Source organism: Lissotriton vulgaris, chromosome 5 (genome assembly GCF_964263255.1).
Source record: "Lissotriton vulgaris chromosome 5, aLisVul1.2, whole genome shotgun sequence".
Taxonomy (NCBI): domain Eukaryota; kingdom Metazoa; phylum Chordata; class Amphibia; order Caudata; family Salamandridae; genus Lissotriton; species Lissotriton vulgaris.
This window is the reverse complement of record NC_141693.1, coordinates 354,576,263-354,590,706: the sequence shown is the minus strand read 5'-3', so window position 1 is coordinate 354,590,706 and position 14,444 is coordinate 354,576,263. Positions and strand designations below refer to the sequence as shown.

Sequence of the window (14,444 nt, the reverse complement as noted above, 5' to 3'; positions counted from 1 at the left end):
CAGGGATGGGGGCAGGTGGATGATAATTCATAACAATTTGAGTTTTGGTGGTGTTTAGTCTATAGCCAGAAACTGATCCATATATACCTGCTTCTATTATAATGCCTTTCATGGCTTGAGGCACATCCGAAGAGAAAACTGCAACGTCATCCGCGTAGACAGTTATATCAAGTTTATTTAAACTGTTAAAAAAAGGACAAATTAAAGCCTGACGAAGTGCAATTAAGAAAGGTTCCATACCTAAAGCAAAACGCAGGGGTGATAAAGGACACCCCTGTCTTGTCTCCCTTTTAATTGGAAACATAGTAGAACATTTCCCCATGTAAGATACCTTACCCATGGGATTATTATATAGCGATTGAATCCACATCAAAAGTTGACCGCTGATGCCAAATGCTTGTAAAGCCGCCCATAAAAAACCCCACCCCACTCAGTCAAATGCTTTTTCTGCATCTAATAGAATCATACTGAGTGGGGCGGGTTGAATCTGTGCAGCATCAAAAGCAGATATGGCCATATTGATATGCGCTGTAGTGTCTCGTTTTAGAATAAATCCATGTTGTTGGGAAGAGACAAGCTGGGACATGACTGGCGCAAGCCTAGTAGCCCATATATGTTGGCAAAGATTCTGGCATCACTGTTGATAAGCGAAATTGCCCTATATGATCCTCTCTCTTGGGGTGATTTACCCTTTTTTAAAAAGAAAATAATTTGTGTTAAATTCCAAGATTTGGGTGCTTGTTGCCCATTACCTATAGCACGGATCACATCAGTAAATAATGGTATCAATTCCTCAGTACAGTGTTTATATAGTTCCAGAGGAATAAAATCTTCCCCTACAGCTTTACCCATTGCTAGAGATTTGATAGCATCCCTAATTTCTATTGCTGTAATGTCTGCCGCTAATTGAACAGATTGTTCCAGCTCTAAATTTTTAACCTTGTTTAACTTTATATAATTCTTAATACTATCATCTGAGATTGCAGTTTCTGGTGTATATGGAGCTTGATAAAAGGAAGCAAATTGTTGTAATATTGATTTTGAGTCACAAAATAATTGATTATCCCCTTTAATTTCTTTAACCGTATTCTGGGATCGATCTTCAGCAACTTTGTAGGCCAGAAGTTTACCAATTTTATCACCATTTTCATATTGATCTAGTTGATATTTCTTTAATTTGATACTCTTAACCCTAAGAAGATCTTTTAATGCAGCTTTAAGTTCAATTAGTTTAAAGTTTAGTGCATCTAAGTTCGAAACCCCATTAGAAATAGCATCTGATATTTGGAGTTCAATATCACAAATTTCGCCAAGCCTTTCCTCATTTAAATTTCGATGTTCTTTATTTTGTCGCCAAATGTATTGTTGGGTGAATCCACGTATACTAGCTTTACAAGAATCCCAAACTATCAAGGGTAAACTAGATTGTATATTTATGTCAATGAATTATTTTATATGCTCTTTGAGTTGTTACAAACACAGTGTCGGTGAACAGATATCTTGGAAATGCGAAAAGACGAGGAGAAAACTCTTCAGTTGCAAGCTTAAATGTTAAGGAGATCGGGTTATGGTCCGAGGTTACCCTTGGATATATAGCCATCGAACAATTACCAAGAATAAAGTCTGAAACCCATATCATATCTATACGTGAGCATACCTTATGAGCATCAGAGTAATATGTATAGCCAGCTAATTTGGAATTTAAACATCTCCAAGCATCCTTTAGGAAATGAATAGCCGCTAAATCCAGAATTGCAGCTCTAGTTTTCCTCATTCTCGGAAAAGGATTTTTCCTGGTAGTGTCCAAATTATAATTCATAATACAATTGAAATCACCCAGCACAATATATTCCCCATCCCATACAAGCAATTCCATATTAATCTGATCAAAAATTGTAGGCTCGTCTTGATTTGATGCATAAACCCCACATATTGTATATTTTCGGCTTTCCAGCTTTATCTGTGCTATGGCCCATCTGCCAGCTTTGTCAGTTAATGTCTTAAGTATCTCAAGATGGCGGATTGACACCGCCAAAGCGGAGGAGCGCTGAACGGGTCCGGGCTTACGCTTCTGCTGTGTATGCTGTGTTTGACCTCACCTTCTAAAAGCGACTACTTTTTGGATTAATGGCTTCTTCTTTACATCGACTCAACATAGCGGGTTATGCCGCTGGTTTTGACAGCGATTACACTTACTCAAGGAACTAGAGCGGGCTCCCCCGTGTCCTACAACACCTTATAGCAGATTGGGTGTAAGCGCAAGTGCTGGTGCCGAGAATGCAGAACGCTGCTAATCAGAGCTTATCTGAATGCTGAATGCTGAAACTACGGCTGATTGAGAGCCGATTACGGAGCTTGCTGCGCTCCGCTCGATTACCGCGTCTGACCCCTGAGTCCACGAGGAGTTAGTCGGCGATTAGCTGGTTCGGTCTGCGGGTCTATCGGTGGTTCTCCTCCTCGTCAACGGCAACAGGTTATCCAGGGATGGCGCCGAAACTCTCAGCAAGGAATACTCGGACCACGGCAGGAACTGGGAAACAAACGCCAGCGCCAGTGATGTTAACGATGTTAACGACTACTAATCTCAACAATCCAGTTTCTATGGGGGACCCTGCTAATAATCTACCGACTTCTGTGCTGGATGCGAACAAACAACTTTCTGGTAGGCAAGAGAAGCCGGGTGTAACTGTGGGTGGCTCAAAAGCTGATACAATGTTTTCAAATGTGGGAGCTCAGTCAATATTGCTCGAGTCTACGTGCAACAATGTTATTGTAAGGAACCAGGACACTGCTACAGTTTCAACGGTTGAAGTTAATACTGGCTTAATTACTGGTTCTCCTGTCCTGACTAATCAAGATGTTAGCTTAATAACTGATATCAGTATAACCCCAACACAGTCTGAAATTCTTTGTATGGAAAATGTAACAATCAATCAAGTGCTGCCTATTAACTGCCTATTAACCTAAACGTTAATTCTGTTGAAATGGGAGTGCTAGGGGCTGAAGGAGGTGATAATGCTGATGGCATTGAGACAGATGAGGAATATTTTGACCTTTATGATCATGGGAATAACACACCATCAGGATTGACTAAGATAAAACTATTAACATCAAAAGCTTAGAGGCAAAACTAAGAATAAAGCCAAAAAGACTATTAGCAAATCTAAACCAAGCACTATGAAAGCTATTGCAGAAAACAGTCCTATCAGACAATGGATGCAAGCTAAGGGCGGTGTTAAATCAATGGCAATGAGACTCTCTGGTAATAGTCCTACTGATCTGGGTATGGTAACCCAACGATGCTAATGCTTCTAAATTAATGTTGGACGCACCTGGATCGATGGGTTCTAGCCAACGACTAATTGAAATACCCACAGCAGTTCAGAATGTAGAAATTGTGGCGGCTTTAATGGAAAGACAGGAACTATCTGGCTCTGGTAATGAACCTCTAGAAGAATCTCCCTCTCCTCCACTAACAATTTTGCAATCGCCTTCCTTAATACCGATAACACCTACGGGCGATCCCCCTACACTTTCATCTTAACAACAATACCTCAATACAAGATACAACTAGTATAGTAAGAGTAACAAAGGGTGGCATTGAACTGGCTCCAATGGCAGAATCAGCAAAAGAGAATAATTCAGAAGGACCGGATCACCCGTCTATCTTATCAGCAGATTGGACCCTTCAAGGGGAGGTGTCTGCATCATTTCAGACGATATTACAGTTACTTAATGAACAGAAACAAGAAGCCAAGATTCATTACCAACAGATGAGGGAAGACAGCAATAAGACTCAAGCTTCTTTGCAAGAACTGTCATGTAAATTGGGGGCTGTTTCCCAAGATGTGGAGGAACTACAGCAAAGAGCGGTTCTAATGGAGGAAAAATCACACCGTTCTGAGATTGCTGTGAATAAACATACTTCTCAACTTTTTCAGATGCAAGCCAAACTTGAAGATTTAGAAAATAGACAACGGAGACAGAACCTACGTGTTTTTGGTATTGCAGAGGGAGCCGAGGGAGCTGACCCTAGGGCATTTATTTCCAACTGTTTCAGAAGGCTTTTCCTGATTTATCAGATTGGGATTGGGACTCTCAGATTCAACGTGCCCATCGGCTACCCTTAGCTCAAAGGAATAAGAGTGGTAAATTTCCTCGTCCAATTCTGATCTGTTTAGGTAACTATCTGCTCCGCCAAGCCATATCAATAAAAGCACGGCCAAATACTCCAGTTACCATCGACTCAGTTATATTTTTTGTTCGATCTGATTTAAGTAAACTTTCTCTGGAACCTCGTTGGAAACTGAAACAATTTATTGATCCAATTAAGGAGTTGGGATGTCAAGCTTTTTTGCAAGAACCAGCAAAACTGAAAGTACTTAGAAATGGTCGGTCTTACTTTTTCTTGGAACAGAACGAGGTTGAATCTGCTATTGCTACTTGGAGATTGGAAAAATGAATTGGATATTGACTAATGCTATGTTCTTCCCATTGTTTTGTTCTATTGTTATATATTCCAATTTATTTCTAGACTGGTCTACCTTTTGACTAGGTGGGAACAGATCATATTAGTTACTGATGACCATAAAACACTGCTTTTCTTTTGACTATTTTGAATGCCCGGATCCTATAGGCGGATAAATCCGCTTGTTGGCTGCCAATATAGCGGCAGCCGAGTCAAGGGGGGGGACCTGCAGGTAACTACTGGGTGGGGGGAGGTTGGGATAGAGTGTGGGGTGGAGAAGGGGGAAGATATGCTTTGGGGTAAAAAATGCATCAAAGGACACAAAAACTACAAAAATAAGAGGAATTATAAGGCTGATTTGATTTGCTATAGAGGTCATATAGATAGGGACATACATAATTTGAAATGCATCAAATAAAATGTTTAACTTGGAACGTGTCAGGTTTAAATAATAAAATAAAGCGGAGTCTTGTATATGAGGAGCTTAAGATGTATAACCCTCAAATTGTGGTTATTACTGAAACCCAGATAGTTTATAAAGAGAAACATTTGCTTAAGCAACTAGGATACGATATTATAGTTTGCACTGATTTTAATGCTTCAATTCGGGGGGTAGCGATTTTAAAACACAAAGTGTTAAAGTATTTCCAATTAAGATACCAGCTGAACTGCCCATTCAAATGATTGAAGACGGATCACATACTTGGGTACACAGGATCTGTCACTACCGAGCAGAGGCGTATGTTTTGAACCAGATGATAAAGCCCAACCAATTGTTAATTCTTTACTCCGAGATAATAGAAGAAGGATTAAGATAATGTCCGAATAAACAAGAATGAAAATCCTTTTCTCCTAGGCACATATCACATTATGCAATAGCCCTATAGGCACCCTGATTGTACGTTCACAGGACTGGCTCTAGCTGACTCTAGCTGATTTCATCCAATCTATACAGTATATAATGCAGACATTCTACAAAATAATTTAGAATCATTACTTCCAGGCGTAAGGCTGATTGCACCAGCAGCTCAGTTCACTTTTACTCTTCCTACAATGCAAGGTTGAAATCGTAGCTTCCTCCCATTGCCAGACATTCCCTGTTTCCTATGGGTAAGAAATTGACAACTGCCATGGTGATTAAGTATATGCCCCCCCACCCCAGGGTAATACGCTACAGTGATAAAGCATCAGAAGACCATGAATGAGATGATTAAAGCTCCATATCCAAGCACATCAGAAACACCCCTGTCTATTCGCTCCCAGGCAGTAAAAAGATTCAATTTGCCCATGGCCATTAAAATGGACAAAGGTAAAGAAAAAACAAGAAAATCAGTAAAATACATCCCTATGCTAGATTTCCTATGGTAGGAATGCCTTTTAGTAAATGAAAATACCAGCATCTTCAATAGAAGTGGTAGTCAGATTGGAAATAACATGTAAGGGTTCCTGATGGCCCTTCATGTTTCAATAGGCAGCCTAAGGCAGACTCTATCATCACCTCACCTACGACAGATGCTTGAAATTACTCCCTGAATCCCTGCTCATTGCCACCCTGTAGGGAGGTAAGCAACCTTGATGCCTTGGAAACGAGATTAGTTTCGTTTTGGCAACTGTATACACACGAGAAAATAGATTTAAAATTCTGGTATATTATAATCGCCTGATTTCAGAAGCTATCCCCTCTTTTTTTGAGACCTAACGCATCACTATGTAAAAGCATATAAAAGCAGAAGCCAAGGAGGTTATCAAAGGAAGGAAGGTGGATTTTGCATTGATGAGCAACAAAACCATGCAAATTGCAGCGGATAAATGTTGCAACCATCCAAAGATAGAATTAACTGAAAAGCAGCAACTTTGTCCGAAAATTCACTCTAACATCTGACACATGATGATCTACAACTTAACGACTAGGATGTTCATAATGTCCTCCAAAGAATCAAGACAGAAACAAACAGCATTTTCACAAGTCAGAGGGATTTTCCTTTGGAGGCCTACAAATGCACATGACAGCCCTCTTGCGCCCAAGGGTACACCTACCAGCATTTCACACTAGGATCGCTGTTTACCAGTCGAACCTTAAAGATTAAAAGACGCACCCATTGACTGGGACTTTTGCAGTGTTTTCACAGGATGGCTCTCCTGAAAATGTCATCGTTTTGAGCCATGTTGATCCTGTAACAAACGGATGTTACTCTTGAACCATGCCAACATCTCTTAGATGTTTCATTCTCAAACTCAACTCCAGGTTGTGCGATCAGTGTGGCCTTATGCATGCTAAGGCAATCACGAAGTAGAAGGCAAAGCTTTTCATTTTGTGTGCTCAAGACGAACTCGGGTCACTATCAATCCAGGCCCAGCACCTGGCACTGCTTCAGCTCACCTTTGATCAACACAGCTTCAAAGTAGGCCTCTTCCGAAAGCAATACAAGTTCTTCAGGAATAAACACAAAACACCACAAGAAGGACTCGTCAGCTTTGGTACGCTACTTCTAATCTAGGGGTGGATCTTTTAGTCAGTGGATTTGTTCCTAGACGTCCACCTTAATGTCGTCCTCTGGGTCAGTTTGGGTGGAGATAGTGCCGTTTTCATCCCCCTTTTTTCAAGCCCAGAGCTCTGTTTCATTTCATTAACATTAAACTTCAGGCCTGGACCGCCAACTCTATTTCCGGCCACTGGTGCAGACCCAATTGAAATTGCTGCTTTCACCAAGGCTCTGCCTGCAATTTTCTGTTCCACCTCGGTTCCCTCTGGTGTGGCATTGGACCCCAAAGTTAGCTTTGGACCCCTGACCAAACTTCTGTGAATGAGCCAATTCATGGTACTGGTCATTCCCACTCAGCTTTCATTCTAGTGACACTTGACAATGGGTATGATTTTGGATTTGTTACTAAAGGTGCAATTATTTTCATAGAATAAGGTCATCCTGGTCAGACGAGATAAAGGGCAATGCAGTAAATTGCAGTGGAGCCCCCTTACAAGCGTCTGCCTTGTTATGAGTATTGTGGCAGGCTTTAGGACCTTTTTGGCTGCAATTCAGGGTCTGTTAAGAATCCGGTATTGTTTATCATGACAGTGGCAGCAGTGAGGTGGGCAGTCTTCTTCCCTTTTATAGGCATTGACAGTGTTGACTAGTTGGCCCTGCAGAATGCTAATGGCCTGCATCTTCACCGGAGGTGTGTATGAATTGTCCTTTGGGGCCTGCAGCAGAGAAAGTGGCCTAATTAACGCCTCATTCACATCTGTCCTATTCAAAGCCGCAGCTGGTGTTGGACCACGTACAGTCAACATTTCTGTGCTCTTGGACCTGGAGTTTTCCATCAGTCTTCCCAAATCACACCTCCAGGCCTCCCTCTGCATCCTCTTTATTGGGGTAGAGCTGGATACTGCCAACATCAAAGCTTTCCACTTCCCCAACAAGTGCAGGACATTCTGGCTATAATCCTATTGTTTTGCGGTGGGAGCTGTTATGCTGACCCTGACAGTCCTGCACATTTTGCATCTGCTCATCTCTTTCATTCAGTGGCCCGAGTACCAAAGAGTTCTGATTACATTTTTTTTTTTACATTTTCCTGGAAGTGGCTCAAGACATGCAGTGGTGGCTGGAGACTGGGACCTTACATGTGATTAGCCCTTCTGCTCTCCATCAGCAGTGGCCACAGTGGTACATGATGCCTCTTCTTATGATTGGGGTAGTCCTCTAGATGGACCAAAGGTAAGGGGGATGTTGTCTTCCATGTAGTAGAAATCACACATGAGACTGCTCAAGTTTTGAGGTATTCTGATGGCCCGCCAGGCGTTCCTGCCATCCATCCTTGATCAGACAGTACAGATCCTGGCAGGCAATCTGAATGCAATGTAGTACCCCAACAAGGAGTTTGGTGTAGGCATGAGCTCTTTCTGCCTGGAAGCTCAGAAGTTGTTGTCTTAGGTTTAGGCTTATAATACTTAGCTGGTTGTGAAACAACTGTTTGGTTCTCATAACATAAAAATAATCTTGTTCAGTGTCATCTAGCCAATCACGAGCACTGTTTTCACCCGAAGGTAATTTCGTTCTTCTTGGCTGTCTAGAATACCCTTCCAGTGAACCTCTTTACCACTCATGAGAACGCACACTGCCCATAGATATGTGCCCTACAGTTCTTGCTGCAGGAAACCTGCGAGATGCTTGCTTCTGAAGTGGGACTTCTTTCTCTGCTACACATTTCCTCTTCTCCCTCTGATTCCTTGGCTCCAAAGAAAGCCTTTGTCAGACCGTGTGCAAATGTTCTTGATGCATCTGGATAATCTGCTAAGGATGTGGAAGTCTGATATGCACCAACAGTGTCTATGATCTCCTCTTCTGCTCATGGTGGAACTCCTTTTGCAGTGGTTAAGGAATTTCATGCCTGTAGATTGAGCAGGGCAATCTGACTTCATTTTACATGCCTTCTGAGGTGGTGGTGTGATTTTCTCAGCCCATCTCCTCTTTAATAAATCTGTTTATCCTGAGCATTGGTTCTCTTTCGTTTTTTGGTGCTCAGAGGTGTTGGTCAACCCCTCAAACATGCTTATATGATGTGTTCCACTGTGTGCTTACCTTGCTCTGCAAGGCTTTGCTTTGGGCACCATTAAGACCTGTTTGTCAGCCCTTTTCACTTTTCCTTGTTTGCTAGGTCAAGCATAATTTATTTCCTTTTTTTTTGTTTTCGGAAGGTATTGACCCATTTGTTGTGCCCTTCTTGCTTTGTTACACCTTAGTTGGACTTCAACCTGGTGCTCACATTCCTGATGGGCTCTACCTTGAAACCCACACACAGTTGTCCTTTACCTTAAAGACTATGTGTTTGATTGCCATTACCTCTGCTTGGCGCACTGTTGGTGGTAGAATTGTCTGTTTGTTGCCTTTATATTGTTTCTTCCAGACAAACGAGTCCGTTGGGGTAAGCCTTCCTTCCTGATGAAAGTGGTCACCCTGTTTGACAGGGGTCAGTGCATCACTCTACTGACATTCTACCTGCCTCCTCATTTCACCCAAGAAGAGAAGAGACTGCGCCCCCTAGATCCGTGCAGTGCCCTCGGTTTACATGTTGCAGGTGCCCTCTGATGCCAGCCTCTATGATCAGCATTCCATTGTTTGTGCTGATTTCAAGGAAAGCAAGGAGATTCCAAAGCAGACTATTGTCTGCCAGATCATCCTATTCATAAAAATCTGTTATACTCTCGTCTAGAACAAGCTCTCTCAGAGCTTCAGAGCCTATTCCACCAGAGTATGAAGGTCACTTCTTCAGCATCCCCAAGGAAGTGTCTGTCCTGGACATCTGCCAGATTGCAGTATTAGAAAGTTTTTCAGGAAGTAAAGAACTTCCTACCTTGTGGAATCCGAACTTCGTTGACAAGAGGCATAGTTTTACTGCAACCATTTATGGAATATATCTGTCCAGGAGATTTTGTTTTGAAAATGTCCGAAAATATGTGAAGTACTCTTACTTAATAACGAAATGAGAGCTCAGATGTAAGTGCCATAGGTTCGGCTGAAGGTACTCTTTTTTTTATTTTTATTTTTTTATTTTTTTTTAACCTCACTTACACACCTTCATAGGTAATGACTGATTTATAATTATGTGAAGGGCTGTAGATCTGTGTAATAGCCAACATAGCATTAAAAGGTACATTTCCTAGAACAGTGGTTTACAGGATTGGATCTTTCAGATTCATTTGCAGCCTTCCCAGCTCAAAAGTGAGTTGAATATTGCATAGAAACACAAATAGTACTACTATTTGACACGGCCTGGTGGATTATAGCTTGAATTACAAACATTTCTACTGAGGTATTACTGTTTATAAAATGATCTGCCTCTGAACTACTCCAAACAAAGACAGGCAAAGCTTAAACCGGGGGGTGGGGGTGTTGAAACGCGGGGAAGGGGTGGGGGGATAGTTTAAAACATGTTAGTGTATGAAAGATAGCAACACAACACAGGATAGGAAGGGTTTTGAGTAACTGACATTGAAAATAGAAAAAATCTATACTGAGAACATACGTAACCACCTAAACTGGTCAAAATCTTCATGGTCTTGCTTTCCTTCTAATGACTTACTGTGGGGATATGTCAACTTTCCAAGCCACTGTTGCATGATAAATCATATTCTGCTTTCAACACTGGTATAAATCGCACACATCTGTTCCCTTTCCCAAGATCATGTGTGCACAGTTTATAAAAGCTAATGCTACTTCTTTGGCACTCTCCGGGCATGCACCCATCAAAGACACATACCTGCAGGGCAGCTGTGTTGTGACGGTATGGCAGCCTAGATGCACCTACACAATGTGATGTACCTCTCCGCTAGGAAAACTACTAGAGTATCTTAGGTGCTTGGCTGTTGATGGAGTTTCTTTTTCTTTATTCTTTGGGATTTTGGTCCAAGAGTGAGACCAGAAAACCGCAATAATGTAGGAGTCACTGTGTTTGTGTGGCTCCTTACTTTGTCTAGGCTGCCTACAATACCTGACATCCTATGGCAAACTTCTCCATGCCAGCCTACTATGCTCTTCAATAGACTGTAAACACAGAACTGGTGAGGCTACATGGTAATGAGGTTGTGGTTACTTGCCCCACTCATGGATCCTACCAAGCTACTCACAGCTTTGCTTATAGTCTGAAGCGTGTTTGTCCTTCCCAAAGGAGGTGGCAGAGAGATTTGATGGGAAATCTTTCCTTACGGCAACATGTTCCTATTAGCTGTGGTTTTAGTCTGTATCACTGAATGCGATAGCGATGTAGTAATAATGATGTTTTGTCCTCTGAGTTTTTCTGTTGAGGCTTCCTGGTTTTGCAGAGGGCAATATGCTACTGACTTCTAGGACTCTATTTCCTGTTTTCGTTTCCCCATAATAGCCTCGCATGGACCAGTACTTCAACCAGATGGAGAAGATTGTGAAAGAGAGAAAGACATCCTCAAGAATTCGGTTCATGCTACAAGACATCATAGATCTGCGGCGGGTATGTATAATTAGGTTAACTGTCATTGCAGCTAGGAAAGGTAGTAGAATGGCACCAGTTTGTAATAGATTGACATGAGTGATGTTGCCTAAAATAAAAATGCCTCAAGTATACTACTGGATAAAGACTCATCCAGGGACAGTAGTTGCTGAAGGACTTTTGTGAACACATGGTATAAGGGTAGTGTGTCCCTTTCAAAGGAACATTAAAGATGGGATTTTGTTGAACACTGAAATCGGTTAGATCAAGTTCAGTTCCTTTCTGTAATTTTCGCTGAGGTCATCCATATTTTCTTTCCTATGCTTAGTTTACAGTGTTTCATAATGATACAAGAAAATCCAAATTCCTCAAAATCTAAGAAACCATCCCACGGATCGTTATTACAGCTCTCTCTCACCTATGGCATTTGGGTCGTGTTGCATACGTACACACAAAATACATATTATACATTTTGTTAACTAAGTTTATTTCATTTGTATTACGTTATAATTAGCATAAATATTTAAAAGAAAATCATTACATTCGGACAAGTAAAACATGTTAGTGCTAAATAAAATTACTCTTGCACCCTCTCTAGCATTAGCCTCTGTACTGATGTCATCCTTTTCTTTACATGATGATTTGTCAGTGTTTTTCCGCATCGTTGGATGTGTCGATTGTTTTCTTTGGTTGTTTAGGGTTTATGCTAGACTATTTGCTGTATTTTCCAATTTCTGAAGCTCTTTTAAGCTTTTGACATCTTTTTGTGCCCTCATGCCAGGGATTTTACAAAAGGTTAACACAACTAGAGAATGTTGCATTTGTATTATAAAGGCAGGCAGTATGTAGTTACTTTTTCTAAATTTGTAGTTGTGTTAAGATTTTCTTGTTGCTACCTCTGCAGTGCAATTGGGTTTCCCGAAGAGCAGACCAGGGACCTAAAACTATTGAGCAGATTCACAAGGAGGCAAAAATCGAGGAGCAGGAGGAACAACGGAAAGTCCAACAACTCATAACCAAAGAGAAGAGGCGACCAGGTGAGAAGACCTGTTCACGAAGGTCAGCAGAATCCTAGAAATGAATAATATTCCTCACACTGACTACAGGCAATTACTAAAGTGATCTCTAACTGAGGAAAGGTTTATGAATATCTATTTTGCAACTACTGAGCTACTGCATGGAACGCGAGTTGAGCAGCCCCTCCTGCATTTTATGATTTAACTCTATTTTATCGTAACGTCTAATTTGTTTCACATTCACCCACCTACATCTACTAGCAGGTGGGATGCATTAGGTCATGCTTAAGCTGTTCTAAAAAAAGAAAACTGTGTCCCCGAACTTCAGCAGCCACCCTCACACTCCAATGTATTAAAGTAAAGTATTTATACGTTAGATAGGTACTGATATGTGCAGTGGCTCCGGATTCAGGCCAGAGTACTGGCGATCCCCTTAAGGACAGAGCAGTGAGGTCTTCATGTGCCTATATCGGTTGTGTTCGGCAGAGTACCCCAAGGTATTTCAGGCATGTGACGACCTGGAATTTTTCCCCCAGGAATTTTATTCAGAGGTATGTTATAAAGGAGGTTCCTTCCTTTCTAAGGTTGGAGACCACTTTTCCATTCCCAAGAGTTCTTAGAGGTATATTAGTCGGGCCAGACATGTCAGGACTTCATCTTTCCCCCACAGGGCAGTAATAGCTTGTTGTGCTGCACAGAGCGATAGTGTGATCGCTCTTCCTCGGGCTGTGTTTCGCCTGTATTTTAAATTCATTCCTGACAGGACTCCATTGTGAGATTAGCAAGTGAAGTTATGTTCCATGTGGTCCTACAATACCACATGCAGTATTGTGATGCGGACCATTGGAGTGCTTTACATTCTTAACCGAAACAAGAACAACCAGAACATTTGATGTATTGAGAAGACTCGTCAGGTCCCTGTAGATAGCCAACTTCTAGATTGGGTGGAATACATTTTTTGATGTCTACTAGAGAAGGTTACGGTCAGACCCTTTTATTTTGAGATTGCAAGACTTATCTGTGGTAGGCCTAATTTGCTTCTATGTAGATATCGATTTCCTCACCATGCTTTTTTGATATAAATTAAGTCACAACTTGCATAAACTACAGCAAACTATGCTAACATTTTGTTTAATCCATTTTATTGATTTTTAGCATATAATAATCTGGAGCAATGCTTTTGCTGACCATCAGACCTCTGTTAAAGAATTTTGTGCTTACACCTAGTTTCCAGATCTGATTGGCCCATCCCATACAATAATGCAGCTCAACCATTGTGTGAGTTAAATCCCCAGCCTCTGTACTGCAGTCATACACAAAATAAACCTTTAGGTCTCTACAGTGGTCTTCTACATACCTATTTTCTTCAAGACCAGTGTTGAAATCTCTGTATTCTATCTACCAAGGATGCGCGCTCTTGCTCCCTCTGGTCTCCACATTAGTCCTCTGAAGTGTCATGTATTAAGCCAGCTCTTTCCTATATACATTAAGTGGGGTGTCACTCTATTCTACCTCAGTTTCTGTTATAGAGAACACAATTGTGTCTCAGGCGGTCACAAAGGCTTGCTTACTCATTCCTTCTTTCACTTCCCTGTGTAACAATGCTTTCACATTTGGCCAATTTCTACACCTATGTGCCAGTCAATCAAACTTATATGTGATGAAAATATACTAGAGCTTTTACCATAAATTGCATTCTGTGCGCGGTCTTAAGCAGAAATAGAAAAAGTTCAGGTGTTGGTTTAAGTTACCACCTTTGCATTGAGTCCGTAAAAAGTGACTTTCAACTGTTCAATTAGAAACACTGTAAGTCTTAGTTATTCTGATCATCAGGTGTGGGAGCATATAACAATAAAATAGGACCATGCCATTTTTAGGTTTCGCTGGGGAACGGAGCCGTTAGGCTCCGCCTCCAGAGAAATCTCTTGATTGCAGTAGTGACTCTGGAATACGCCCCCCCGTCCCATTGGCTAGCTCCATAAATGGAGGCTAGCCATTGG

General features: G+C 41.4%; 1 protein-coding gene across 28 annotated transcripts in view; it reads left to right on the top strand.

Moving 5' to 3' along the window:
* The window catches only part of EIF4G3 (eukaryotic translation initiation factor 4 gamma 3), a 1,432,461-nt gene that overhangs the window by 1,049,236 nt on the left and 368,781 nt on the right, over positions 1–14,444 (top strand). For all 28 annotated transcript variants that reach the window (XM_086921648.1, XM_086921654.1, XM_086921652.1 and 25 more), the window contains 2 exons: positions 11,345–11,449; positions 12,333–12,465. In XM_086921648.1, coding sequence (XP_086777774.1) covers positions 11,345–11,449; positions 12,333–12,465 — 238 coding nt within the window. The remainder of the gene's footprint in view (positions 1–11,344; positions 11,450–12,332; positions 12,466–14,444) is intronic.